This window comes from Triticum aestivum, chromosome 1B (genome assembly GCF_018294505.1).
Source record: "Triticum aestivum cultivar Chinese Spring chromosome 1B, IWGSC CS RefSeq v2.1, whole genome shotgun sequence".
NCBI lineage: Eukaryota > Viridiplantae > Streptophyta > Magnoliopsida > Poales > Poaceae > Triticum > Triticum aestivum.
The window spans coordinates 631,745,695-631,771,476 of record NC_057795.1 but is presented as its reverse complement, the minus strand read 5'-3'; the positions used below and the strand labels follow the sequence as shown (position 1 = coordinate 631,771,476).

Genomic DNA, 25,782 nt, shown 5'->3' with positions numbered 1-25,782 from the left:
TGAGAGCTATGAAGGAGGAGCTACGTCAGGCCGGAGATATCGCGGCTGGAAAGCCCTTTCTGCTGTGGAGGAAATTCATGGATCCTAATTATGCTCAGTTGGACCGGTTGTGGAGTGTGGAAGATGCTTATCTGGACTTGGTGGCAAGTGCGGCGGACGCGGACGAATACTTTCGAGATCAAGAGGGTCACGAAACGGGAAAGGTTTTTTGGTCGCAGTTCCATAATCCAGAGCGCCCACTTCCATTAACCGGTCGCTTGGCCGAATGGGCGGAGCTGAATAGGCTATCCGGACTTGCCATGAAGGATGTCGTGAGTCTTTTGTGGCCGAAGAGGCCCGAGCCGAAGAGTTATTTTGGCTTGGTGCAACAGTTCCTTGGTGCGGTGTCGCATATCAATGCAATGAGGAGGTCGGCATGCATAGAGGGTGCGCGGATGGCTCTTGCCCGTGTCAAGACATACTGGGCGGAGATGAAGGCCACCGATGTTGCAACCCAAGATTCAAACGGAAGCCGAGTACCTGTCGAGCACTATTTTCAGGAAGTTCTGCAGGGCGCTCGTTTAATAGAGACGCAGTGCTCGAAGGATATTATGTTCGAATAACATGTATTATTGTGAAACAATGTTTCAATGAAATATAAAAGCTTTTTATACTTGTGCCTTCAAGAATTGAAATACCTCCTGTGCGACCGTTAACTTATATGTGTATATAACCTGAAAGATGGCAGTCTTCGACTTCAGCCCCCACGCATATAATGCAGGGGTGTTTGCAAAAGGCGCGTTTTCACACTTGATCCAACGTCTTGGTCCTATAAATGAGGTGGTGGCGCAACAAACTAGGCAACCGGACTATAATGCTTTATCACTTTCACTTAGCCATAGGAGTTTGACAGTGGGGCTACTATATAGCCCCTAGGGGCACCGCGCTCACCCGAATTCGGGGCGCGTATGTGCCTGACCGAGAAACGGCCCTTCGTTTATGCGGAGGAATCCTAAAGATTTCGGCGGGTCATCGAGTGGTTGACCAGTCTCACGCTATATCATGACAGTCAGTTTTCGGCTTTCCCTACTGAGGTGCTCGCCTGGACAAACCGGGGCACAATCGCAGTAGTTCTCCTGGTGCTGCGTTAGCCGATAGAATGGAACGTAAGGCAACAAAACATAGGAGCCGGGCAAACCCAACATTTGACCAAAGACATGATTCGGAGCTGATGCATATAAGGCCTAACTCGAGACGCCGAACACTCCCTAAGGTATTCGGTCTTTATGGAAACGGGCCGAACAACGCCCTTGGTAATAAGCCCATGGTGTCCAAGTACGCGCAAAATTCTGACGTGACCCATGCCAAAACGCCAGCCTCCTCCTCGGTTATAGCAAGAAAACGGGGGATGTGTATCAACAAGAGACAGTAAAAAAGGTTTACGCAAGGTCTTAATCTGAAAAGAATCCTTCCAATGGGTCCCTACTGCACGTCTGCGCCTGTGTCTCCGTTGTGCCGTATCCTGGACAGGTGTAGCACGGTGTTCATCTGTAAAAGAGAGGAACTTAGTCGAAAAAGATCGTGCGAAAATGTACTTTATATTAAATAAACAAAGTACGATTCAAAAAATGAATGAAATTGAGCTTTAATGTCTCTTGGTGTACATGCGTGGAGCCCCTAGTACGGGGGTATGCGGCTGGTAAGCCCCTGTATGTTTACGCCGGACTCGTCTAACCGTGTCCGGGGTCTGAACGACTTGTTTAGGTGCTCGGATTAGTGAAGCCGGTTTAGTGTGTAGCCGTCGAGGCAGTCACACAATCTTCCGCGCTCGAGGAACACTCGATATTTTCCTTTAAGGAGATGATGCCTCATGGACCAGGCATTTTAAGTGTGAGGGATGCATAATGCGGTATTGCGTTAAAGCGGGCGAAAGCTTCGTGCCCCAGTAGTGCTTGATAGCTACTTGTAAATGGGGCGAGGTGGAAGGTTAACTTTTCACGGCGGAAGTTGCCGGGTGAGCCGAACACAACTTCTAGCAATAGAGAGCCCGTACAATGGGCATATCGGCCTGGCATTACCCCTTAAAAAGAAGTGTTGCTATGGCAAATTTTGGTTGGGTCTATCCCCATTTTGCGGATTGTGTCCTGATATAACAGGTTTAGATCACTGCCGCCGTCCATTAGGACTTGTGTAAATTGGAGTCCGTCGATTATCGGATCTAATATCAAGGCAGTCCATCCTTCATTCCGGATACTTCTAGAGTAATCCTGATGGTCGAAGGTGATTGGTTTTGACAACCAGTGGCAGGACTCCTCTGGGATAGGCCGTATGGCGCGTATCTCTATGGGCGTCGTTCTGTTTTTCCCTTTTGTCACGTAAAGTGAGTTTACTGTTTTGACTTCTTGTGGGAAATTCTTTTGTTTTCCGGTGCTCTGCTTGTGGGGTTCATCATCGTCCTCGCTTGGTGTGTCGAGCCTCTTGTGTTCGGCATTGAATTTGCCGGACTGCTTGAAGACCCAACAATCTCTGTGCGTATGATTTGCAGGCTTCCCGGGGATACTGTGGATTTGGCATACCTTGTCCAAGATTTTGTTTAAGTTAGATAGCTCGTCCCTGTTATCCTTAGGGGGCAGTTTTGTATGATTCTGTCGTGAGCTTTTGAATCCGGCGTTGGCTGCCGTGCTCTTCGGGCTGTTGCCCTTGGTCCGCGTTGTTCTTTGCTGCGTCGCGGTTTCCCATTTCCATCCCTGACTTCGGATGTACTTGGGTCGCTGGTACTGCATCTTGCCAGCCAGCTATCCTCTCCTGCGCAAAAGCGGGTCATGAGGCTTGTTAATGCGGCCATTGTTCTTGGCTTTTCTTGGCCGAGGTGTCTGGCGAGCCATTCGTCTCGAACGTTGTGTTTGAAAGCTGCTAAGGCTTCGGCGTCCGGACAGTCGACTATTTGGTTCTTTTTAGTAAGGAATCTGTTCCAGAATTTTCGGGCTGACTCTCCGGGTTGTTGGGTTATGTGACTTAAATCGTCTGCATCCGGAGGTCGGACATAGGTCCCTTGAAAATTTGCCCGAAAAGCATCCTCGAGCTCATCCCAACTTCCAATGGTGTTTTCAGGGAGGCTTTTGAGCCAATGCCGGGCTGGCCCTTTGAGCTTGAGGGGTAAGTATTTTATGGCGTGGAGGTCATATCCTCTAGCCATGTGTATGTGGAGGATGTAATCCTCGATCCAGACTCCAGGGTCTGTTGTTCCATCGTATGCCTCTATGTTTACGGGCTTGAATCCCGCTGGAAATTCATAATCCAGAACCTCATCGGTGAAACATAGGGGGTGTGCGGCACCCCTATATTTAGGTGTACCATAGTATTCTGATACTTGATGTGTTGCTTTGCTTACTAGAGCTTGCTTTCTTGGCCCGTAGATAGATCTAACTGGGCCATCTTTTTGATGCGAATCCGTGTGCGGATCGCGGGCCGGCTTGTGTGCGGCGCCGTTTGCCGCTCTATGTTTGCCATGGGGTCGTCGTCTATCCGACCGAGTGGTCTCCTTGTTTTTTGATTGCGGGGGCTCTACGGCCTCCTCATCGAATTAGGGCAGTAGTTTTCGCTTCGGGTAGCTCTTTGTTCGGTGACTATCGTCGTATTTGTCTGTGGTGTTGAGTACTTTGCTCCATCTGATTCTGAGCACATCTTCCGCTGTTTTGAGCTTCTGCTTCTGCTTTTTCAGGCTACGCGCAGTGGCGACGAGCCTTTTGTGGAGGTTCTTCTGCTCCAGTAACTTGTCCGGCGTGAGATCGTCCGGACTGTTATCTTCGCCGGGGACGGGTTGTTTATCCAGATTGTCCTGTTCGGACGGTTGCTCGATAGCATGTTCGACGTCCACCGGTTCGCCCTGCTCTATGGCTGGGTCTTTGTCGAGGCGGGACTTTGAGCCGCGCTTACGTCGCCGTTTTGACTGCTTTTCGAGGGAATGATCCCTCGTGACGTCCCGTTGTTCCTCGCTGTCGCTTCCTTTAGGTGTGTCCAACATGTATACATCCTGAGATGAGGTGGCTGTCCAGTGCCTTATAGGTGCTGGTTCATTCTTATCTCCTACATGGTTGTCCATACCGTCGATGTCTTCGGAGTCGAAATCTAGCACGTCGTTTAAACTTTCGACTGTGGCTATGAAGTGGGTGGTGGGTGGGCTTTGAATTTCTTTGTCGTCCGCATCCCAACCTTGCTGACCATAATCCGGCCAGGGCTCTCCTGATAAAGAGAGAGACTTTAGTAAATTCAGGACGTCGCCAAAGGGCGGGTGCTAAAAGATGTCCGCGGCGGTGAACTCCATGATCGGAGCCAAGTTGGATTCGATTGGTAGGAGCGTGGAAGGTGCGGAGCCCGGAGAGGAGTCCGGCACCTTAGAGTCACAAGCTTCGCAAAGGACAGGGTTGGTGTTCGGCTCAATCGCCGTAGAGATCGCAGCCCCCGAGGTGGTGTCCTGCCACCTGTCCTCGATCGGCGCAGTCGGCTCCGAACTAAGGGTCGGAGCGGACACTGGTGCAGCCTCCAGGGCACTGTTCGGCGGCAGAGCTAGATCATGCCCATCGCGACAGTGCGGCGCACTTGGCTGTGGCTTGAACCCGTCGAAGATCAAGTCTCCGCGGGCGTCAGCCGTGTAGTTCAAACTTCCAAATCTGACCTGATGGCCAGGGGCGTAGCTTTCAATCTGTTCCAAATGGCCAAGCGAATTGGCCCGCAGTGCAAAGCCGCCGAATGCGAAGATCTGTCCGGGGAGAAAAGTCTCACCCTGGACCGCATCGTTGTTGATGATCGAAGGAGCCATCGGGCCTAAAGATGACGACACAGAGGAACTCTCAATGAAAGCACCAATGTCGGTGTCAAAACCGGCGGATCTCAGGTAGGGGGTCCCGAACTGTGCGTCTAGGCGGATGGTAACAGGAGACAAGGGACACGATATTTTTACCCAGGTTCGGGCCCTCTCGATGGAGGTAAAACCCTACTCCTGCTTGATTGATATTGATGATATGGGTAGTACAAGAGTAGATCTACCACGAGATCAGAGAGGCTAAACCCTAGAAGCTAGCCTATGGTATGATTGTTCTTCTGTCCTACGGACTAAAACCCTCCGGTTTATATAGGCACCGAAGAGGGTTAGAGTTACACAGAGTCGGTTACAATGGTAGGAGATCTACATATCCGTATCGCCAAGCTTTCCTTCCACGCCAACGAAAGTCCCATCCAGACACGGGACGAAGTCTTCAATCTTGTATCTTCATAGTCCAGGAGTCCGGCCGAAGATGATAGTTCGGCTATCTGGACACCCCCTAGTCCGGGACTCCCTCATCGGTCTACTATAAAACATGGGAGGGCACTTATGCTAATGAGAACCCTAAGAGCATTTATAGTCAAGCACCCCAAAAAATCCTCAAACGGCCGGGCGAACGTCCTGGTCAGTGACCGGTCAAAAACCCGACCCAAACGGGCGCCTCAAAGCGGCCTCAAGCGCCCAAGCTGACCATCACCCTTCATATCCGGCCCAAACCTAGGGCGCACATGGGGAGGCCCGGGCGCGTCTGCCACATCGAACTAACACTCTAGTCCCACACGGAAACACTCCGAAACTCGGCGGTCCGAAGCTTGTCTCCTCCGTTGGACCGATGGCGCCACTCCGGTAGGACGCCTAGTGCCCTAGCTCGGTTATTTAAGCCGACTGCCTGCACTGAAACCCTACCTGTCCACATTTCCTACCCTACCGTCCGCCGCCTCCACTTTTCACTTACCGTCCGCTCGCCGTCCACCACCACTAGTAGCCGTGCCACCACGCCGGCGGGTAAGGAGCTACCGACATCTAACATCATCAGAGTGCCGGCTGCAACTCCTTGAGCAAATCCAGGCAAGGCGCGAAGCCCGGATCGCCCCGAGGCTCGACAAGATTCTCACGTATATGGATGAGGAGGAGGGGCCGGCGCCCTCCTAAGCGCCCATCTAACCAGCGTCTGGCATGGAAGTCGTGGGCATTGCCGACAACGAAGCGTAGTTTAGGTTAGCGTGATTTATCTTGTACGTAGAATCAAGCTTTTAAATCTAGGCCGCTACGACCGATATATCACTTTGAGGCTCCACCGATATAAATATGACATCTCATTTTGTAAATATCATTTTCAAACATATCACCCGATATTGACCAAAATATCGATCGATATGGCCGATATCTAGCCCGATATGTCCAAAGATATAAAATGATACGTAGATGACAACAATTATTTATAAGAATGCAGTGAAATAAGATTATGCATTTACAACTTCATTATATATTATCAAAATCATGCACAATGTTTCGTACAAATGCATATATATCGTATTGTTTTTAATCATAGAGTAAGGATTTTGTGAATCTTTCCTTAATATTTTCTTAGTCAACAAGTTAATAAAATAGGAAGGTAAAAGTGTCATGTTAAAGCATTGCCATCATACATTTTGTTTTACAAAAATAAATGTTTTGAACAAGAATAATGGAAAAAAATAGACATGTTTTCTCCGATATATCACCCGATATCCGGCATCAGATATGTCGAAGCCAAACCGATACGAACCCGATATCCGATACTTTGAAGCTTGCGTAGAATTTTATTTGCATGGTTTGTATGGATTTAGGGGATAAAATATGAGGTAGTCAGATGCATAACACAAAGTATGAGGTTTGACCGGTCAGTGCCCGTGAACACGCCCGGCCATGTCCGCAGACGTTTGAGGTGCTGGATTTGGTGTCCGTGGTTGTAGATGCTCTAACACTTTCTGCCAAGGAGGATCAACACGGCACCCAATATGAAAGAAATTGTGGAGAATGAAGTTACTCCCTTCATTCCACAATGTAATGCGCTCGCGCTTCCCGAGATCTAAATTTGATAATAAATTTAACCCACGAGATCGACTGCGGCGGAAGCAAAAATTATAACACTGAATTCGTATCACACTATATTGTGAAATGGAGGAAGCACCAGGTAAGGTGAAGATCTTTATATGGCGATGCTTGCATAACACGATCCCTTGCTTGTGTGTTTTGGCCAACCGTCATATCGAAAACAGTTGTCAATGTCCCATATGCAAACAGAGTACGTAAGACATCAGCCATGCCTGGTTTAAGTGTGAGAGGGCAAAAGTAGTTTGGGAATCTCTATGCTTGAGAAACGCAATCGTTAGAGCAGCTCTGGTTGAAAGAGCAGGTGCGGCGATCATTGAGTTTTTGCTCCGTGACCCATCTTGCCAAAGAACATATATGGAGATAGTGGCTCCTACATGCTGGTATATTCGGCAATACAAACTGGCTTAACCAATGGAAACTAGATATGTGTGAGTTGCCGGGAAACCATCCAAAACGCCAAGGCTTAACCAATGGAGGATTGGTTTAGCTGGCCAAACTATAATCAACGTCGATGCCTCATTTTCTGACCATGATTTCACAGGGTCTTGCCGAATAGTAGTACAGGACTTCACGGGGCAATTCGTCGCGGCCCTTGAGCATGTGCCCGACGTTGTGTCAGCTGAAGCTGCGGCTTTGTTCCAAGGATTAAAGCTAGCTACGATGTGTGTCATAGTGGGGTTTTGAGTTTCGGGAAGGCTAGTATTGAATTTTGTAATAGAAATCTAATGCAGTAGCGTGTGTGCTAGCAGAGTGGGGACGAGTGAACCAAGCTTCCGAATGGTTCGACACGCCCCGAACTTTATTGTAAAAAAAATTAGCGGACGATATAAGTATGATTTAATATTAATAAAGCTAGCCGTGATGGTCTTCTCCTAAAAAATAAAATGGGTACCTGTGACATGGCACAGCTTAGCTGACCAATACTCACTCTAGTCCTTTTACTCAACATATAAGATTTGACTGAAGTCAAATTTCATAAAATCTGGTCATATTTATATAAAAAGGTTTCAATATCTACAGTACTAAAGTTATAAAATTAAATTCATGATGCATCTAATGGTATTGATATCCTATTGTGAATGTTGATATTTTTCTTTATAAAGTTGGTCAACTTTATAAAGTTGACTTCAGACAAATCTTATATGCAGAGTAAAAAGGACTGAAGGGAGTACAAAAAATCATCACCACCATAGTTAGACTTAGGAGTAGGTGCAGGGGCCGTCGGAGGGTATCGCACCACTGCCACAATTAGAAGTAGGTGGAGGGCGTCGGAGGGTATCCAATACCAAGACCTTACAAGTTGATCCAAACACCCTTACAAGTTGATCCAAACACCCGTGTGTGTGCCGGATCCCCACGGCGCAATACTGGAGCAAACATAGTCAACATATGTCATCGGCAAGGCCGCGAGCTCCGCCATAGGGGCATGCTACTGGAGCAAAGCAACCCGTGAGACCAGCGATGAACAGGATCTTGATTGGGAGCTCCGCCACTAGGACACCTAGAACAATTTGGAGGGTGAAAACGCATCTGGTGCTATCGAAGAATAAAAACCTCCCATCGTGCATGGCTTCCCAGTCATTACTAAGTGACCCATAGACGATTTGGGGATCACCGCACGTTGTACCATGGAGTATCCTCAAAATTGATGCACAATTTAGAATGTTGTATTTTTTTTACTAAGACAGTCAATGTAATTCTGCATAAAGAACAATATCAATGCACAAATCATATAAACACTAATGCAATTTAATGGAGTTTGAGTTCTAAACATTCAAGCAATTTTACAAAGAAACGAGCACTGCCGACATGCCAAGGTAAGGTGGATAAGCAGACAGGGAGACATGCACTAGTTGAATAATTCACAATTTAAAATTATCCTAAAAATTGATAGTCTTGCAAACCTCTACAAGTTATTGCTCGATACATGCACACTAAGCATAAACGCAAATTTCAGTCGCAAAAATGCAGAAGCACAAATGCAAATGTGAACTTGAGACCTGACATACCTAAATCGACGAAGCCTACTACACCGAGATCTAAATATGCGGCCTATTTTTCATATTTGCAATATTGACCACGTATTTAAAGTCAACTCACAGTCCACCTCAGCTAAGTTCTAGTTTCATAATGAAACATGGGTACAGACATACAGTGGACTACATGTTGAGTTTGAGAAAGTATCAAAAAAAGTTTGAGAAAGTACAAGAGACCATTTGCAGAAAATGATGACGGTACAAATTAGATAGAAACTTAAATGTGGTGCACCGGCGGGTTGACTTGAATAAAATACAATGTTAGACGTGCCATTATGATCTCTATAAATCTTTAAACCGAATCCAAAACCATACCACTAATCAAATATAATCTTATGGCTTTCATGATTTTTATTCGTATAGATTATACTCCCTCGGTAAAAAAATGTCTTACATTAAGTTACAAAGATTGTATAATCCAGAGCCATATATATATGGCTCTGGATTCTTCTTAATTTTTAAACGAAAAAAATTCAGAGCCATGTATAGAGAGGTCGCCTTTTCAGTATAAAACCAAAGTTACTGATTAGAGGAGGCCTTCCTACAGACACGGTTGTTCTGATCCCGAGCTCATGTGAGCTCAGATGAATAGTAAAAAAAAAATCTGAAAAGTCTGAAAAACATATTGTGCCAAACATTGACAAATGTTTTGATTGACCACCACTAGATGACATTCGTGGAAAACATGGCAAAAGAAAAACAATGCTTCAAAATATTATTTTTGAAATCATAAAAAAAAATTGCCACATCTTCCACGAATCTCATCTAGTGATGAAGCTTTTCACACAATTAAAAAAATTGTCAGTATTTGGCACAAAAACTCATATTTGTAAATTTCTTTTCAATTCTTTTTTATTTTACTGACGTGAGCTCGGAATGAGAACAGCACTTTCGCCTACCACTTTCCATGGGGAGGCCATGTTCTGCATTTCACTGGCCCAGCCCACCACGGATACTCGTCGAACACCAAAGTCCACCACACCCCCACAGGCCACAAGCCCACACGTCCCGATCCCCCCCGAAGCTGGCGGCGGCTGGCTGTGGCACGCGAGCACCACGGCCGGCGGCCATGCCCCAAAGCCCCTGAAGGCCGCCGCCGTCTCCGACGTGCCCTGCACCCACCACGCGATGCTTCCGGCGCTGAGACCTCGCCTCAGCCTCCCCCTCGCCCACCTCTGCCGCCGCCTCTCCTCGTCCTCTTCCGGCGAGGGAGCTCCACCCGCCGCCCCCACGGACGCCGCGACGCTGGCCGCGGCGAAGGCGCGGGAGGCGTATGCGGCGCGCATGGAGGCGTACAAGAAGGTGCAGGAGTTCGACTGGTCCAGCGGCGCTGATTGGAAGACCGCCGCCAACATCCTCTTCACGGTGCCCCCCAAGCGCAAGGAGTTCGGGTGAGCATTATTCGGCAGTAACCATAGCACATAACTAATTTCTAGGGGAGATGAATGAGCCGGGACACGCATTGTTCGGGGAAAGCTGAGGCGAATAGCTCGTATCGTTTCAGGGTTGATATCTGATGTCTGATTTAGGAATCTGTCATTTGAGTTCGGCATGGAACCTTGTTCGTGGAGCACAGATCATGGAAAAATCATGATGCATTTTGTTCTATTTTGTTTGCCTGTAAATCATACCCTTCTGCCAGGAATTACCCACAAACAAGATTTTCTTTTGTGAAAAATCCTACTTCGCTGAATTCAAGCCCTGAGAGGATTTTCTTTTCTCATACTGAGCTAGCAGTTGATTTAAACCCTAGCTATGTGACTCTTATTCTGTTAACGTTCAACAAATCATGCCTGAAATGAAGCTAGGAAAGTTCCTCATGTGTTCTAATAATAAGGTCATGGAAATACAAGTTGCATATTTCCTCAGAATGAGAAGGCGAGACGAAGGTCAATATTAGTACGGGAGGTCATAGTTTTTATCTCCAGTTCTTCCCATGGTGCTAATAAAAAACGTGTGTGAAATCTAGAATGCCTTTACAAAATTGAGGAGCATTCAATCTGCAACATTTTCTTGGAATGCTGGTTTTGAAGATGATTTCCATTACAAACATATTCCAAATGGCGGCCTTTTCTGATTTCTGTCATTCTTTTGTATTTCAGGCTTGACTTCCACCTTGTACAGCTCTTCTTTGTTTGCATGCCCTCATTAGGTTTGTTTCATGATAAACTCCATTCATTTCTGATATGTAGTAATCTTTGGGATGTCAAATGTGAAATTGCGAGTTCTTTTCAGTTTTCTATGTTTACATTGCGGCTTTTGTTTTGGTGTGCAGCTGTCTATTTGGTAGCCCAGTATGCACGAAGTGAGATCAAAAGGATGGAAGCGGTAATATGCTGTGATTCCCTCATACTGTGCAGTTTCCTTTGGAATAAAGGATCTCTGAAAATTTCAAATCTTGTGCAACAGTGGGCATAATTATGACCTATTGATATCTTATTATTTAGCGAACATTATGCTGAACTTGCTTTCATATATCAATGCTACATAACTGATCCTTTGGAGCTACTAGGTGAAAGAGTTTGACTTGTATGACAATTCTCTTAAGCCAAGAACTCTTAGTCATGATCATTCAGCCTTCTAACTGCGCCCTTGGGTTAAGTGTGGCCATGCTGTCAAATTGGTTAAAGCCCTGTGATGAAGTTTTAGCCTAAATGCACGTACAATGGAACCTGTTAGGTCAGTTCAAATTGTTAGTTCATGTGTTGTGGACTTTTCAAACCATCAATGTTATAGTGATCACTCTCTGCCAGATATGTTATTTATGTTCCAAGGCACATGTAGGCTTGTAGCACATTTTTCAGTTACATTTTATTAGGAGATCCTGCAGGTAGATACTCTATTTTGGACTTCTCTTTCTACATTGTGAAGCATGAACACACCAACCTTGTTACTTTACACTAAAAAGAATTGCACTCTACTACTAATGCTATCAGTTACTTACTAGAAACATGTGTGTTCCCTATGGGCTAAAAACGTTATGCTACATGTTTACATATCCGCAATTTCGTAGATTCCGGTGTTTCCACAAATAAGTATTAAGTGATTGGTGAGCAGTCCCTTTTCAATCCCAATTGTTGGTAGCAAATCTGGCTGTTGGTACGATCTCAAGGCAAACAGACCATCGCCATCAATTGGTTTGTTCACAGGAATTATTATGTGTGATACAGCAGATATATACACCTTAAGCAGTTACAGCTTTCTCAAGAATGTCATAGTTTCTGTTCTGAAAGTATACTTTAAATATCGAGTTGTACAAACAGTTGTTAATCTGAAGGTTGCACGTTTGCTCCAAATTCCATATATTTCAAGAGGAAACTATACTTTTATGTGGAACCATCGCAGTGTTCAAGTAAAACTAAAATTTGCATAACTCCAGACATTCCACATGTTATTCTGGCACTTGGTAGATTCTTGTAATGATATGAAAGGTGTATTCAGTAAACATTTACTGATGGAGTTTTATGTTGCTTGTCTCAGGAAGCAGAAGCAAAAAGGAAAAAAATCGAGGAAGTAGAGAAACAGAAACAACTTGAGGTCGACTCTGTTAAGGTGGATGCCGATTCGAAGCTGGCAACAGTTTTAGTCAGGTTAGATACACTGGAGGGTGTCGTTAAGGAAATTGCAGATGACAAAATGAGAAGTTCTGCCCTTACCAAAGAGGAATCTCTGAAGAAAGGTCAGACATCATCTCCTGATAAGGCCTCTGCTCCAAAAAGTGATGCAAGTGATAGTCAGCTAGCGTCAGTCAAGATTAAGGACATCAAGGATGCTACGAATTCTCCGCCAGATGCGACACAGCAGGACACTAAACGGGACAGAGGCAAGACAAATGGTGAGTCAAATAGTTGACATGCTGTTTTGGGGTGCTTGTAGTGATCTTCTGAAATGTGTTGTAGCCATCAGTTCAATTTGCAGTCTGTGGATCAGGCAAAGGGCTAGATCAGGTAGCACCTTTTCTTTTTGAGGGAGAACAGTTAGCATCATTTCTTTTTGAGGGAGTTCAGTTAGCACTTAGAAGTCATGGCTACGTTGATCCATTTGCCGAAAATTGTGGGAGCTTTGCTCCAGGTTGGTGTATATTCGCTCTGTCAACTATAGAGTAAAAACAACTCATAAAGTAACCTAATCCTGAGGCTAAAGTTTTATTTGAATTTCATTTTTCAAAGTTGCAAGTTTCAAACCTAGGAAAATAATTGTATGCATATCCATTTTTCTGGTTGGCCAAAACATGTTTATTGGTTGGTAGGTTGGCGTAGGCCAACCGTCTTGTGGTTCCAGGTTACACTGGATAATCATAACTAGAGTGTAAGATCTGATGTATTACTGTCTGTGGTGGTAACGCAATGTACCTAACTTCAGGTCTTCCCTGTGAAATACATATATATTGGCTCGTGTTGAGCCAGAATTCCTTGTATCATTTGTCATTTTTGCCCTTCCGATTACCATATCGTGCTATGGGCACTCTGGTCTATATATGTTTTCGTAGGAGGCCAATGAGTTTAATTTTGAGGAAGGAGTGTAATACTTGTCGAAAAACTTCCATTTGCTTTTTTCTTTGAGTACGATATTTGATTCTAATTTTGAAAATAAATTTAACTAATAAATGGTGAGGTATATGCCACAAAGGTTGTTCCACTGAAAACCTCTTTCAAATATGAATTTGATGGTATAAATGTTGTTTCATACTAGTTTATACTTTGTTAGTCAAATTAAGGCTAACAATTAGCCTCAAAATTCGAAGAGACCTTGTATATTTTGATGGAGAGAGTTTTTTCTTTCTTTCTGGAATTCAACGTGGAAAAGGTGTATCATCGCTAATAAAAGGATACAATTGACAGTGTGGAGATGTACCAGTAACAACTTGACGCCAGGAATTTCCGATCATGTGTTGCTCATGAATGTTACAGTTTAAATGCATGATTATATTTCAACTTTGACTAGATGGCTTGGTTCCTTCCTACCACTTCCTCACGATTCAAGAGCACAAAATTACATTTTCATGCATCATATTTCTACAGCCCAAAATTTACACACAGCACCAACACCAAACTTAAATTTATATCACTTAGATAGGCGAATTGTGGTTCTTGAACTAGACTACTTTACACAGGCGAACTTTGCACGTGTCGCAGTTTCTGAACTACTGATGCAACGCTTTCATAGACAGTGCGTGCAGCTGCCTGCAACCAAAATAGCTTGTCACCTCGGGGGCCTTCTATAGCTCAAGCTTCGGATCTCCGGACAATCGACACAACGATGGCTGTGTCGTCCAGTTTCCCCCCGCTGAAACCTAGGTAACCCGCCGCGACGGCAGAGTCTGAAAATGGGCTTCTCCCTGCTCCAGACCTCCCCACCTCATGTGCCCTGGCAGCAAGGTGCTCGGCCATCTCCTGCAAGTAGAATAGTCAGGCGCGCCATCATTTAATCTTGAGACCGAGATTCAGGGTATTTTCTTTTTATTTAGAAAGCAAGTTGATGAATCTACCGCTGGCTTTAGATCTGCCTGCAAAGATTTCGAGATCATGGCTGCCATTTCTTGTTCGTAGACGTTGTCGAAGAGGCCATCGGTCGCTGCTATAATGATATCGCCTTCCTCTATGTCAATGGTATAATTCTGAAAAACTCAGTGGAAACAAGAGTGTTGATTTTCAATTATTTATATGGTGCGAGTCTAGACTTGGTACCAAAAAAAAAAAGATCACCTCTACAAGGGTTAAGGGATCAACCCCTTTCTCGATTTGATGTGGAAAATTGAAGCCATAAACCATTGGTTTTGATTTTGCGCATACTTCTCCATTCCTTATCACCAGAAACCCCGAGTCTCCAATATTTGATACATGAAGAAGCTGTAAAAATGATAGGTCCAATAAGTATGACACAAGGAGAAATAAGAACTGCGGCGGTCTTGATAAAAGAACAGACCTGGCCATCAAAGTGAGCAACTAAGACAGTCGAAGAACCAGGAGAGCTTGCTTCTGCTGCAGCCTTGGAGAGAACTTGCTCAGGCGCAAGCTCAGAGCCTCCTTCACTTTCCGCAATTACCTTTTTACAGCCATCCATAAGCTCTCTTGCATAAAGCCCTGCGTTGATTCCTAAGTACAAATATTACAACAACAAAATTAGCACTGTGGCATGCCTATGAAATTACGAATAACTATGTGCACTGCATTCCAAATACACATTTGCTAGACGTCAGGTAAAAAAAATGAGCTAAAGTCATGATGTTTATAGTTATCCTGAGATCTATGATGCAGTTCTTAATGTTGCCAACAGTACAAACCTATATTGACAATAATGCGCCCTAACTTGAAGTCTGGAACACACATCTCAAGAAGAAAATTGTCTGCACGTCTCATGATAGAGGCTGTGAACAAAGGCTGGCATTTAGGAACTAGGACATTATAATCCCCTAAAGAGTGATGATCCTACTTCTTGTACCCAGAGCCAAATTAAACTGATGTAAACCTTTGGCTGGGAGTAGGTACAAGTATAATGTGTTCGGTAGTGCACATCTTAAATCAATACTCATCTCTCGGATCCTGCAGTTTTCTACTTTTTCTGTTTCAACTTGTCAATCTACATCCCCCGCAAAAAAAAAACTTGTCAATCTACATATTTATCCACATATTTCTGAGGTATAAACATACTAAATATTTTTCTCTTGCAAATAAACATATGGAATTGTAATCCATCACATCTTATGAACTAATTATTACACAAACAAAATAATAAGAGGTAAGAGCACTCAAGGCTTGACACATCTCTTAAGTCTATAGTTGGTGCACATGTCATGCTTTGCTTTTCCAAGGAATTGAATTGTCATTTTGCAGCTCAATGGTCATTGTCTAACCCTTAGAACTTAGTTCTTGTCATCATCCCGGCACTGGTGGTACTTGATCTATGTACCTTCTTATAGCATCGGATGCAAACCAGGCTAAATGGGTTCTTGATTTCTCACTAAATTGTCATAAGTACCTGCTTGCAGCAATATTTCGAGAGAACTTCAACTCTTATTAAGCTTCCAGGGTCCAGAAAAAGAAGATTTATGTTTTAAACCTGAATTATGCAAAAGGTGTTTCTTACTACAAAACAGCATCCCTATCTTATCTATACTCCTATATAGTGTACGAGTAGCAAGTCATATGAACCGTTGGATCTTCCTAATCGGACGGCTCAAATTTAATGGCTTGTGTTACTGGTATACGTGGCTGCATATAAACCGTTGGATATGTTAATCTGATGGCCTACATTGTAGGGATTCGCTGCGCCATTTCCCCGTGCTGCCAGTCTGCCACTCTCAGATGTAGTAGTACTCTCTAGGGTGTGCATGCATGTGATTCTCCTTGCGTTCTTTATAGCCAAGACACTATCCAGAAATTTCCAGCAAACTCCGGTGATGCATGCAGGAGTAGAGTAGAGTGGCGCGAGGAGTACTAGCAGTAGCAACTAGCAAGTACGCATCATGATGAGAGAGAGAAAGCATGTGATGGTGTAGCCTGGGTAAAGGCGCACAAGCTGAAACAAATTAAACAGTGACGAACAAAGTGAAAATGTAATATATGTACAGCTAAATAGCTTTTACTTTCTCTTATAAATTTATTTATTTTACAAATATTTATTACCCTTGTTTTCTTAGTTTTTATCAACAATTATGTGAAAACTCTGATTTGTAAACAGACACAATTAATGTTTAAATTACTATTTTATTTCTAACGATAAATAACTTGCAAACCCATTCTCTCTGTTGCTTAATCTAATATTTCCTCCGATCCTTAATAAGTATCACAGTTCTGAACTGAAGTTAAACTTAAACTTTATCAAGACAAACATTTGAGGACGAACCTGGTATACTTTTTCTCATGGTATTCTATATTGTGTAAATTCGGTATTTCACGGATATATTTATTAAATCATGCAAAATTTTATAATTAATAATTATTTAGTCAAATCATGATACTATTTAACTTTTTTTGTGAAATATGATACTACTTTTTTTTTGAGGGGAAAATATGATACTACTTAAAATTACCCACATGTATGTGTAGTAATAACTACATCTACACGTGCATGGCACGTGCCATTTACTAGTATTGGTATATGTTAGTTACTTCTGCTGAACATCCACAGAAGGTAGAAGTAACGATCAGTCAATAACTTTTCCCCCACATATCGATAGTCGTCTTTCTACTGGCTAAGCAAGGTACCCGTGCTACGGTACCAGAAAAAAAGAGATGGAGCATGGTTAACTGAAGTAATATGTCCAAAAAAATTAGACCACAAATTTGCCTGCTGACATGAACCATTAGAAGTTAAAATCTAAAGACAGAAGCTTGTTGACATGAAAATGAGTGAAGGGATTGGGTGAGGGGTGAGGGGAGATGGCATCCGGCAGGAGGCATGAGGTTCTGGCGGGGATCGCTTGCTGTTGTACATACGTTTGTATGCTCCCACTTTTCAGGGCTTAGAGAGGAATGTTGCTAAAGTTAACGGACGACCACCAACAGTGAGTTAAGACTTATGACCAGTTATCTTATACTCCCTTTGTCCAGAAATATAAGGTGCAGAATTATATGGATTGAGCATTCAAGAATACTATTACTACTGTATTTTTGTTGCAAAAATTTTATGTTATATACCTTGTTACTAATTTTAGGGAATTTACAATTGAAATTATAGTCAAAATTATGCAATGGAGACTGTACAAGGTCAAGAGTGCCTGATATTTCTGGACAAAGGGGGTAACAAACTGCCTTTGTAAAGCAATCTAACATTAAGATTTAAGACTAGCATCACCAACTGAATGGGGGAATTTGGTGTCTAGAAGGTCAGGCATGATACATAAGGTTAAACTACAGAATCAAAACCAAAGAAAATCAACCTACTAACCTTCAAATGACCACTGACCAACTCCATCTGCCACACCAAACCAACCATTGTCTTCAATAAAATAAGCATCTTCTCCGCCTGTCGCTGCCTGGGAAAATTATACAGATATCACAGCCAAAGCGTCAGCGGGAGCTTGGAATAGCATTACGATGGCCCATGAGAGAGATAATAAAATATATGTTATTGGTAGCATTGACTGACACATGGGCAGTTCTAGAGGGTGGGCCAGGTGAGCCCAGGCACACCCAGAAATTTTGAGAAAAGTTTAGGACCAGGTCTACAGAGTAGACTACAGCCCATCAGAAGGCAGCCCAGGAAAATTTGGTGTGCACACCAAATTGACATTATAAATAGGTGAAATTGTGTTTCTTAAAAGAATAAGTGAAATTACTTCAGCCATTCGGAAAATGCAGATGCAGGATAGTTATTACCTTCGAAGGATGAGGCAAGATTGCAGCACCTGACGTCAACAAAAGCGCTGATGAGGCTACTGGAGCCGTCCTATATATGAACATTGAACATGACAGAATGATTAAATTGTTCGTTAAGATTGTGTTTAAAGTTTAAATACAGTAAAAGCCATAGCATAGGTTTTGGTTACAGAGATGCATAACTATATGAAGACAATATATATGCCGAATTCATCTTCGCAAGCAATAGCAGCACACAGCGATTATACGGAAAAGATGATGCTGACCAGTGACCACCTATGGTTTGAAAACTGAAATACTTGAAATAAAAGTTAGATGAAGAAAGTCGTACTTATCAGAACTCTTCACTTCTGAAGTGTTCTTTTCCCAATCCACCTTGTTGTGAACTTCTCCCTATTGTGGAAAAAGGAGCAACGGTTAGCCGCTAACCTGCATGTATCCAACTGAATACCACCAAGAGATATCCAATTCATAGAGTAAGTTCTACGCGCACAAGCCAGAAGTAAACGTCTTGCTCAGAAGGTTATTTCCACTTTACACTTAAGTATCCAGATCATAGTTTCAAGGTGTATGTTTGCATCACTTCAACTGGTACTGGTATGTATGCATTTCATGTGTTAATTTCTCACACAGGCAGTGTTCTTTAGTATAAGATGTGGTCCCTAAGAAGACATGGTCAAGGACATGTCCACTTTGCACTTAAATTTCCAGACCAAAGTTTCATGGAGTATGCGTGCGTCACTTCATCTGGTATACCTATCTCGTATGTTGATTTCTTAGAAAGGCCCTCTTTTCGGGTATGTAAGCCCCCCTCATATTTTGGATAAAACTAGCGAAACATAAGTGGCTACAAAAGAGTATAATATTGGATTCGTATTTGAAATAAGTTTCTAATGGTATGCTTTTTGTTATGCATAACCCATATTTTATTTGTTAGATTAATGCTGAAAGTTTGACCAATAACGCGATGGGCCTTAAATACTGGACCCTGAGCCCTGAGGCAGTAGTACTATAAGACGTGGTCCCTAAAATATATGGTCAATTAGAAGAGGAGAGAGCGAAACAAAAATATCATGACAGCAACACACGAAATCAAGCATGATCCAGAACATCAACAGATGGGGAAAGCGATGGCCCAACAACTGATTCCCACAAAAATAAACATAAAAGGGTATGGTTTGTTGGAGAAAAGATAAAAGGTTATGGTCCGTGATCACTCGAAGCAGAAAACCAGGAGTATGTTCAACGAATGCTGAACGCCTTTGTTCTGTTTGGGGTGTGTTCACAAGCTCAACTACCGTAGCAGGGTCTGGAAAAACGACCATGAATGTGAACTACAGACCTAGATGAGCTGATTAACAATTTTACAAATTTACTGTCTTTTGCAGCATCTCTGAAACACTATCTATAGTACACAGCAAGTGAAGAAATCAGAGAGAAATTGTCTGATTGAGCATGCGGAGGAACACATACCGCTGTTGGTGGGATGGTAACTCTGGATTCCGTGGCCCCTTGGTCGTCGCCTCTAGACTCTGCATCCACGCCAGTGTCAGAATCCTGAGTGGCAGAGCCTTCCGGCGAAGCTCCCGCATCCGCATCCACCTCCTCCAAACCAGCCGGCGCCGTCGTGTCCGATACCACAGTCCCACTCTCCTCCAAGGCACCAAGCTCAACTCCATTGCCGTCAGTATCGAGCTGGCAATCGGCCGGGAGAACCGCCCTTCCACCAGCCAGCTCGGACTCCGCTTCGACACAGACACCGACACCGGAGCCGACGGTCGGTACCGGCGCCTCCGACGAGGCCAGCGTCTCACCGGCGTCAGCTGCCGTGTGTGGAATCTGTGGATTCGGCTCGTCGACGCGCAGCTCCGGCCGCGGCGAGGCCGGGGCATCCGCGCCGGGCCCCGACGGCTTGTGCTCCGGGTGGTCTTTGACAGGCGGGTGCGCGAAGTGGAACACGACGCTCCCGTCCGCCAGCTCTGCGGCCACGGCAAAAGGACTTACGCCGGGGCGAATCGAATCAGGCGGGGAAGGGGACGAGGAGTGAGGGGGCGCCGCAACTGCTTACCGGTGGTGGAGTGGAGCTCGGGGACGGCGCGGCACGGCGATGCCACGGCCGCGGCGACCTGGGAGCGCGGCGGGGTCCGGCGGCAGGGCATGGGCAGCGGCGGGGGCGGGGGCTTCGGGGAGAGCTTGCCGGGGCGCAGGTCCAGCAAGCCCCCCGCGAGCGGCAGCTCAGCCATGGCTCAGCTCACCCCGCGCTGGAGACAGAGAGAGGGAGAGAGATTGTGAGGCGGAGATTAGTTTTCCATTGCTTGAACCAAGAAAAAGACTGTAATGGCGGCTCGCAGGACAGACGGGGCCGGCTTTCATTTTAGGCACAGTATGTTTTTTGTTTTTCCTTTAGACAAAGGCACTATGTTTTTTTTTTTGAGCCAACAAAGGCACTAGGTTTATTTATTTATTTATTTTGAGCGGTAACAAAGGCACTGTTTTTTTAGGGGTTTAAACCAAGTTTTATTGCTCAAATTTCACGAGTTGTGGGATACGCAAGAATAGTGGGGTACCATATCCATATATGTCTTCCCTGATCCAAAGAATACGAGAACTTGGCCAATCCATCAGCATCATTGTTGCTGCTCTACCTTGGAAAGTAAACTTACAATTAAAAGAAAGTGTTCTAGACTTAATCAGTTGGCCTCTGCCAGAGTTAGGCCTTCCCTACATGCAAGTGCTTCAACCGTCGCCATGTCAGTTATTACAAAGGCACTGGGTGAAACTGTGGAAGGCTAGACGGCACCATTTGACATACTCCCTCTTACCTCATATTTTTCATATGAGAGGTAAGAGTATATAATAGATTTGAGCCGTTAATTTCATAAAGTAATGCGTCTGAGTAACTCTTACCTTCTTACCTCTAATGTGAAAATAAGGGGTAAGAGAGAGCATCTTAAAATTTGCCTTGAAATAAACCCTAGCTCGGCCTATAATATAGTTGGGGTTGGGATCGGGCTTCTATTTCCAGACTTTGGGATCAGGCTATGGGCTGGCTTTGCGTGGGCTCTTACTGAAAATTCAGTGTTCGGGTCGAGCAACAAATCTCACTTTTGGCGGAGCATCTTTGGCACAATATTTAAACTTGACCATAATATTATTATTTTGTGGGGCTAGGCGCAACAAAAAGAGGTCTACCCCACCCCCCACCCCCCCATCCCGCCCAAAACAAATCCATTTACCACTTTCGGTTGTATGCCATTTACCACTTAATGTTGGATGTCAATTTTATTAGCATTACTTATCTTAAATCTAATGCAAAACAATGAACCCTAATTGGCAAACTCCAACCCTAAACCAGAAATCTAACCCTAACCCTAAATAAAAAAAATCCTAAAAAAAAGAAGAGAAAAGTCCACGTTACAACCCTGAACTCTAAAATCATATAAGATTCAACTCGAACTACAGAATCAGCTAGGGCTCAACCATTCCTTCCCTTGAAACTGGTTTTCACTAAGTAGGTTGGGTTTGACCCGTCGACCGTCTAGTCAATTAGCCTAGTGAGCAGCCACGTCAACCTAATGCCTTTTTTGGCCAAATATTGTCCAAAAAATGATACTAGAATTTTTTATATTTAAAAACATTACAACCGAGCACTTTTCCAGCCCTCTCGGGCTATTAGTATCTCAACCGTCGGATCTGCACTTCTAGGCGTTTTGGGCCATTGGATGCACCTTTCACCCCGCTGGGAGCGCTAAACAAACTGGGCCGATGCTCCCGCGACAAAATCAGCGATCTGCTGTTGTTTGGGCCTGCCGGGCCGATGCTCCCACCACATGCATGAGCAGTCCTCCCCTCGCCTCCACTCAATGACGGCCTGACCTCTCGTCTGTTTGTCCTCTGGGATTCAGTTGCGCAGCCATCGCCGAAATCCCCATCCCCATCCGTGGAAGGACGCCTCTTCTTCGCCCAACCGCCGTCATCCTCCTTCTCACGTTTTACCCTCAAGATGCAACAGGAAGAATCCCCTCCCCGCACCTTCCACTCCACCCGATGCGGGGCAAGGCGATGTAGGGCTTCACCGATCGATGCGGGGCGAGGCGATGTAGGCAGCCGATGCGGGGAAGGAGATGGGTTTGGAAGCGGCTGTCATGGCGCGCTGGTTGAACTCCGCAAGGGCTACTATGTGGTGGCAGCGGACACCTCTCGGGGAAAACCTAGGCTAGGCACCGACTTCACCGTTCTGGTCCTTCGGCCCCGATCTGATCTCTTCCTGCTTGTCAAGTAGGTCGTCAGCCACATGTGCGTTGCCATCCAAGTTCCAAGATGGCCTCTGCCCTGCTGCACTTACTACACGCTGGTCGTCCTTGCCTACAGGTACATCTCAAGATGGTCGCCGCCCTGCTGCACTTGCTCCACGTTGGTAGTCGCTTGCCTACAGGTACAGTTCTCCTTTCCCCTTATGCCATATGCCTAGGCCACAGGGGAATGCCATGCTTCAGACGACCAAAACACGAGAATCGTCCCAAAAGAAATGGTTGTAGACACTCTCATGCAGCTTGCTAGGTCTTAGAATATCTGCTTTACGCGAGAGCTTTGACATGATACAAGGCCCTTGACAATTATCACTGATACACTCTATTGAATCATGTGAGTTCCATTGTATCTATTTAATCATTTTTTTCTACTTGTTCAAGATATTCCAAATAAACTCAAATTTCTCTTAATTCTTTTATGTACAGTTTGATCGTTTTTTGAAGTGTAAAATTTATGTTGGTGATACTTTTTTAATTGGTTCTTTCTCTTTTACAGAATTGAGCCGAAAGAAAAGAATATGATTTGCTGTGGGGAAACCACATGCAGAAAAATTCAAGAATCAGTTGTATAACCAGGTTTACCAACATATATGTGTTTCTCTTATTTATTTTGTGCATTCATTACTATTTTTAATTTCTCTCTTCATCTCTTGAAATCAGTACAGTAACCAATCCCCTTTCTGATTTGCTGTGCAGCAACTATAGTAGAAGCTGGCATGTACAACGAGGATGGTTACGTGCCTCTTTAAGTTATCCAGTGTTACATTAATTCTTTTCTTTGCACTAATTTGGTAAAAAAATATGTAGAATTGAAAAATTATGTTAGTGAGCATCTCAATTTAAATTTTTACATTCCAAAATAGTCAAGTTTTTTACGTAACATTTATTTGGCTCGCATAATTCTTGAATGCCCATGTAGTTTGGGAAATTTTGCTTTCAGCTTGGATGAAGCTTTGTCATAAATGACGGCACATATAATATTAAAGGTAAGAGGCTTTAGTTGTTTAAGTAATAAGGTTTATACATCTTGCGGTGGATTCAACCTACAAACCTCATAAAGTGCTCCCCCAGTGTCCGACTAATCAAACCCTGAAAGCTTTCGCTGATGGTATTTAAAAAAAGTTGTGTGGTTACAGGTTTCCTACATTTTTTGGTCACCATGCATTTCCTTCCCATTTAATAAATGAATTCGCACAAAATAAATAGTCAAATTTTAACTTCTGAGATAGGGCAAAGTCAATAACAGTGGAACATATAGTATGTTAAATGTTGATTGCTCTAGCTTACATGATGATAGATTGCTTCTTGAAAGCTCTTTTTGTACAGAGTAATGCTTATACTGGATATTTGAGGGGAGGTTTAACTCAATAGATATTGTTACAGATTGTTTTATTTTTATTTTTTGAGTCTACCTGATTTGTGAGTTTAGCACTGTAACGATTGATATCTAGAACTCTTTTAAATTGCTGTCATAGTTGCTTTACCCATTACTGACTTACCGTTCTCAAACTTTTTGTATCACATATTTTTGTGACTCTGCACTTGCCTGTTGCCTCTAGGTAAAAAATTTAAGCAGAGATAACCATTGATATATGTGTTACAATACTTACTATGAGCCACATGTGAGCCCTTTTCCTTGCAGTTTTATGTTTTTTTTTTTCATTTTCTATTGTCCATCAATTAGTTGAACCATTAACACATGTGAGCCCTTTTCCTTGCACTTTTATGTTTTTTTTCATTTTCTGTTGTCCATCAATTAGTTGAACCATTAACATGACTGCAGACTATTTCATAGGTGAGCTTGGGTCCATGACTAAGATTTCGTCCCGCTGGCGCAGCCTGAGCCCACTAAACATTACTTTTATTATACTAGGAAAAATTTAGGCTCAGAGAAAATAAGTAAAGAATAATATTCTTTAGGTTATGAGCTTATCGTTTCTGAAGCTTGGCCAGCTTCGCTCATCATGACCATCTATGACAATAATAAATTGAATATTTCTCCTTTTTTTTTACTATATTTGTAGTGGACTTATCGTTCGTATGGGTAATGTGGTTTACAATTCCGTGAGAAGTACCAAGAGGACACAATGTTACGATTGGAACTATTTGTAGCTCTTGACTTTCCTGGTTAGGTTGTTATCCCATGGAATAACTCTCTTTGCTCTGCCTATTTAGGATAGACTCTGACTTAACCAACTTCGGCATTCTGAAGTTTTGCTACAGTGCTCTTCTCTAGCTGCTGAGCTCCCTCATTTTGTGAGATTTAGTTAATCTATGCGTTCCTCTTATTCCACAAAGTAGAAAGTTGGCAAACTATTTGACCATGTGTACGATTACATGCAATTATGAGTACAACACTTCGTGTATTTCGTTACAGCCCAAGTTAAGATATCTTCATTTTATTATAAGATCAAAGATACATAATCAGTAAATCTACATGTTTTCTTATATCATATTGCTACATATTAATTATTCGTGCTGTACTAATGTAGGATGTGGTGGTATTTGATCGAAAGATCCAGGTTGGGAAAGGCACATTTCTTTGACAAGCACAAGTAATGGAAGGACCAAAAGATCCATATTAGGAGGACACCGTTCCAAGGTACAAGCACATGTCATGGAAGTATTGCTACCAGTGGTTGTAAAGTCCACATATCAGTATGTGATGTGGATGAATGATGTTATATCTTCTTGCTTTGTATGTCCAATTTTATGATGGTGAATTGATGGATGTTGACTATTATTGGACAAGTGATGCCAATTATTTTACCTTGCTAATTTCTAATGAGTAATGCAAAATTTTGTCTCGGATAAAAATGACTTTACTTTCCAATTTGGTGATCAAGGACTCTCTTATATACTTATGGAACTTATTATCACTATATTGTCAAAATAGACGGGTGCGGCAACGCGCGCCATCATGGATCTAGTAATTATATAAAAACAAGACTAAGAGCAACTCTAGCAGACCCCGCATCCGCCCCCGACCCGCAAAATAACCGCCAAAATGCGGGTATGGGCCGGAAAGCCTGCACGACCAGACCCCGCATCCCGCCCCGGCCCGCAAAAATTTTTGGGGGGCGTGGCAAATTCCCGACCCCAACCCGGGAAAACGCGGGTTTCCCCCTCGCGGTTGCGGTGCCCTGCATCACAGAGAAGCAGTTGGCGGGAGGGACATTTCAGCCCCGCAGTCTTTTCTCCCTCCTTCCGTCGCCGCA

General features: G+C 43.8%; 2 protein-coding genes across 2 annotated transcripts; one reads left to right on the top strand and one right to left on the bottom strand.

Moving 5' to 3' along the window:
* The first annotated feature begins 9,817 nt into the window (after nucleotides 1–9,817).
* Nucleotides 9,818–13,088, top strand: LOC123143630 (uncharacterized). The gene is made up of 4 exons (XM_044562572.1): nucleotides 9,818–10,325; nucleotides 11,037–11,086; nucleotides 11,210–11,262; nucleotides 12,415–13,088. Exons 1-4 carry the CDS (start codon nucleotides 9,853–9,855, stop codon nucleotides 12,784–12,786), a joined length of 948 nt encoding a protein of 315 aa, XP_044418507.1. The 5' UTR covers nucleotides 9,818–9,852; the 3' UTR covers nucleotides 12,787–13,088.
* A 750-nt stretch (nucleotides 13,089–13,838) lies between these two features.
* LOC123143620 (probable protein phosphatase 2C 71) lies at nucleotides 13,839–20,616 on the bottom strand. The gene is made up of 9 exons (XM_044562561.1): nucleotides 20,323–20,616; nucleotides 19,728–20,233; nucleotides 18,586–18,647; nucleotides 18,255–18,324; nucleotides 17,824–17,911; nucleotides 14,860–15,029; nucleotides 14,640–14,783; nucleotides 14,423–14,551; nucleotides 13,839–14,327 (listed from the first exon to the last, which is right to left on the bottom strand). Exons 1-9 carry the CDS (start codon nucleotides 20,495–20,497, stop codon nucleotides 14,160–14,162), a joined length of 1,512 nt encoding a protein of 503 aa, XP_044418496.1. The 5' UTR covers nucleotides 20,498–20,616; the 3' UTR covers nucleotides 13,839–14,159.
* Between the last annotated feature and the right edge of the window lie 5,166 nt (nucleotides 20,617–25,782).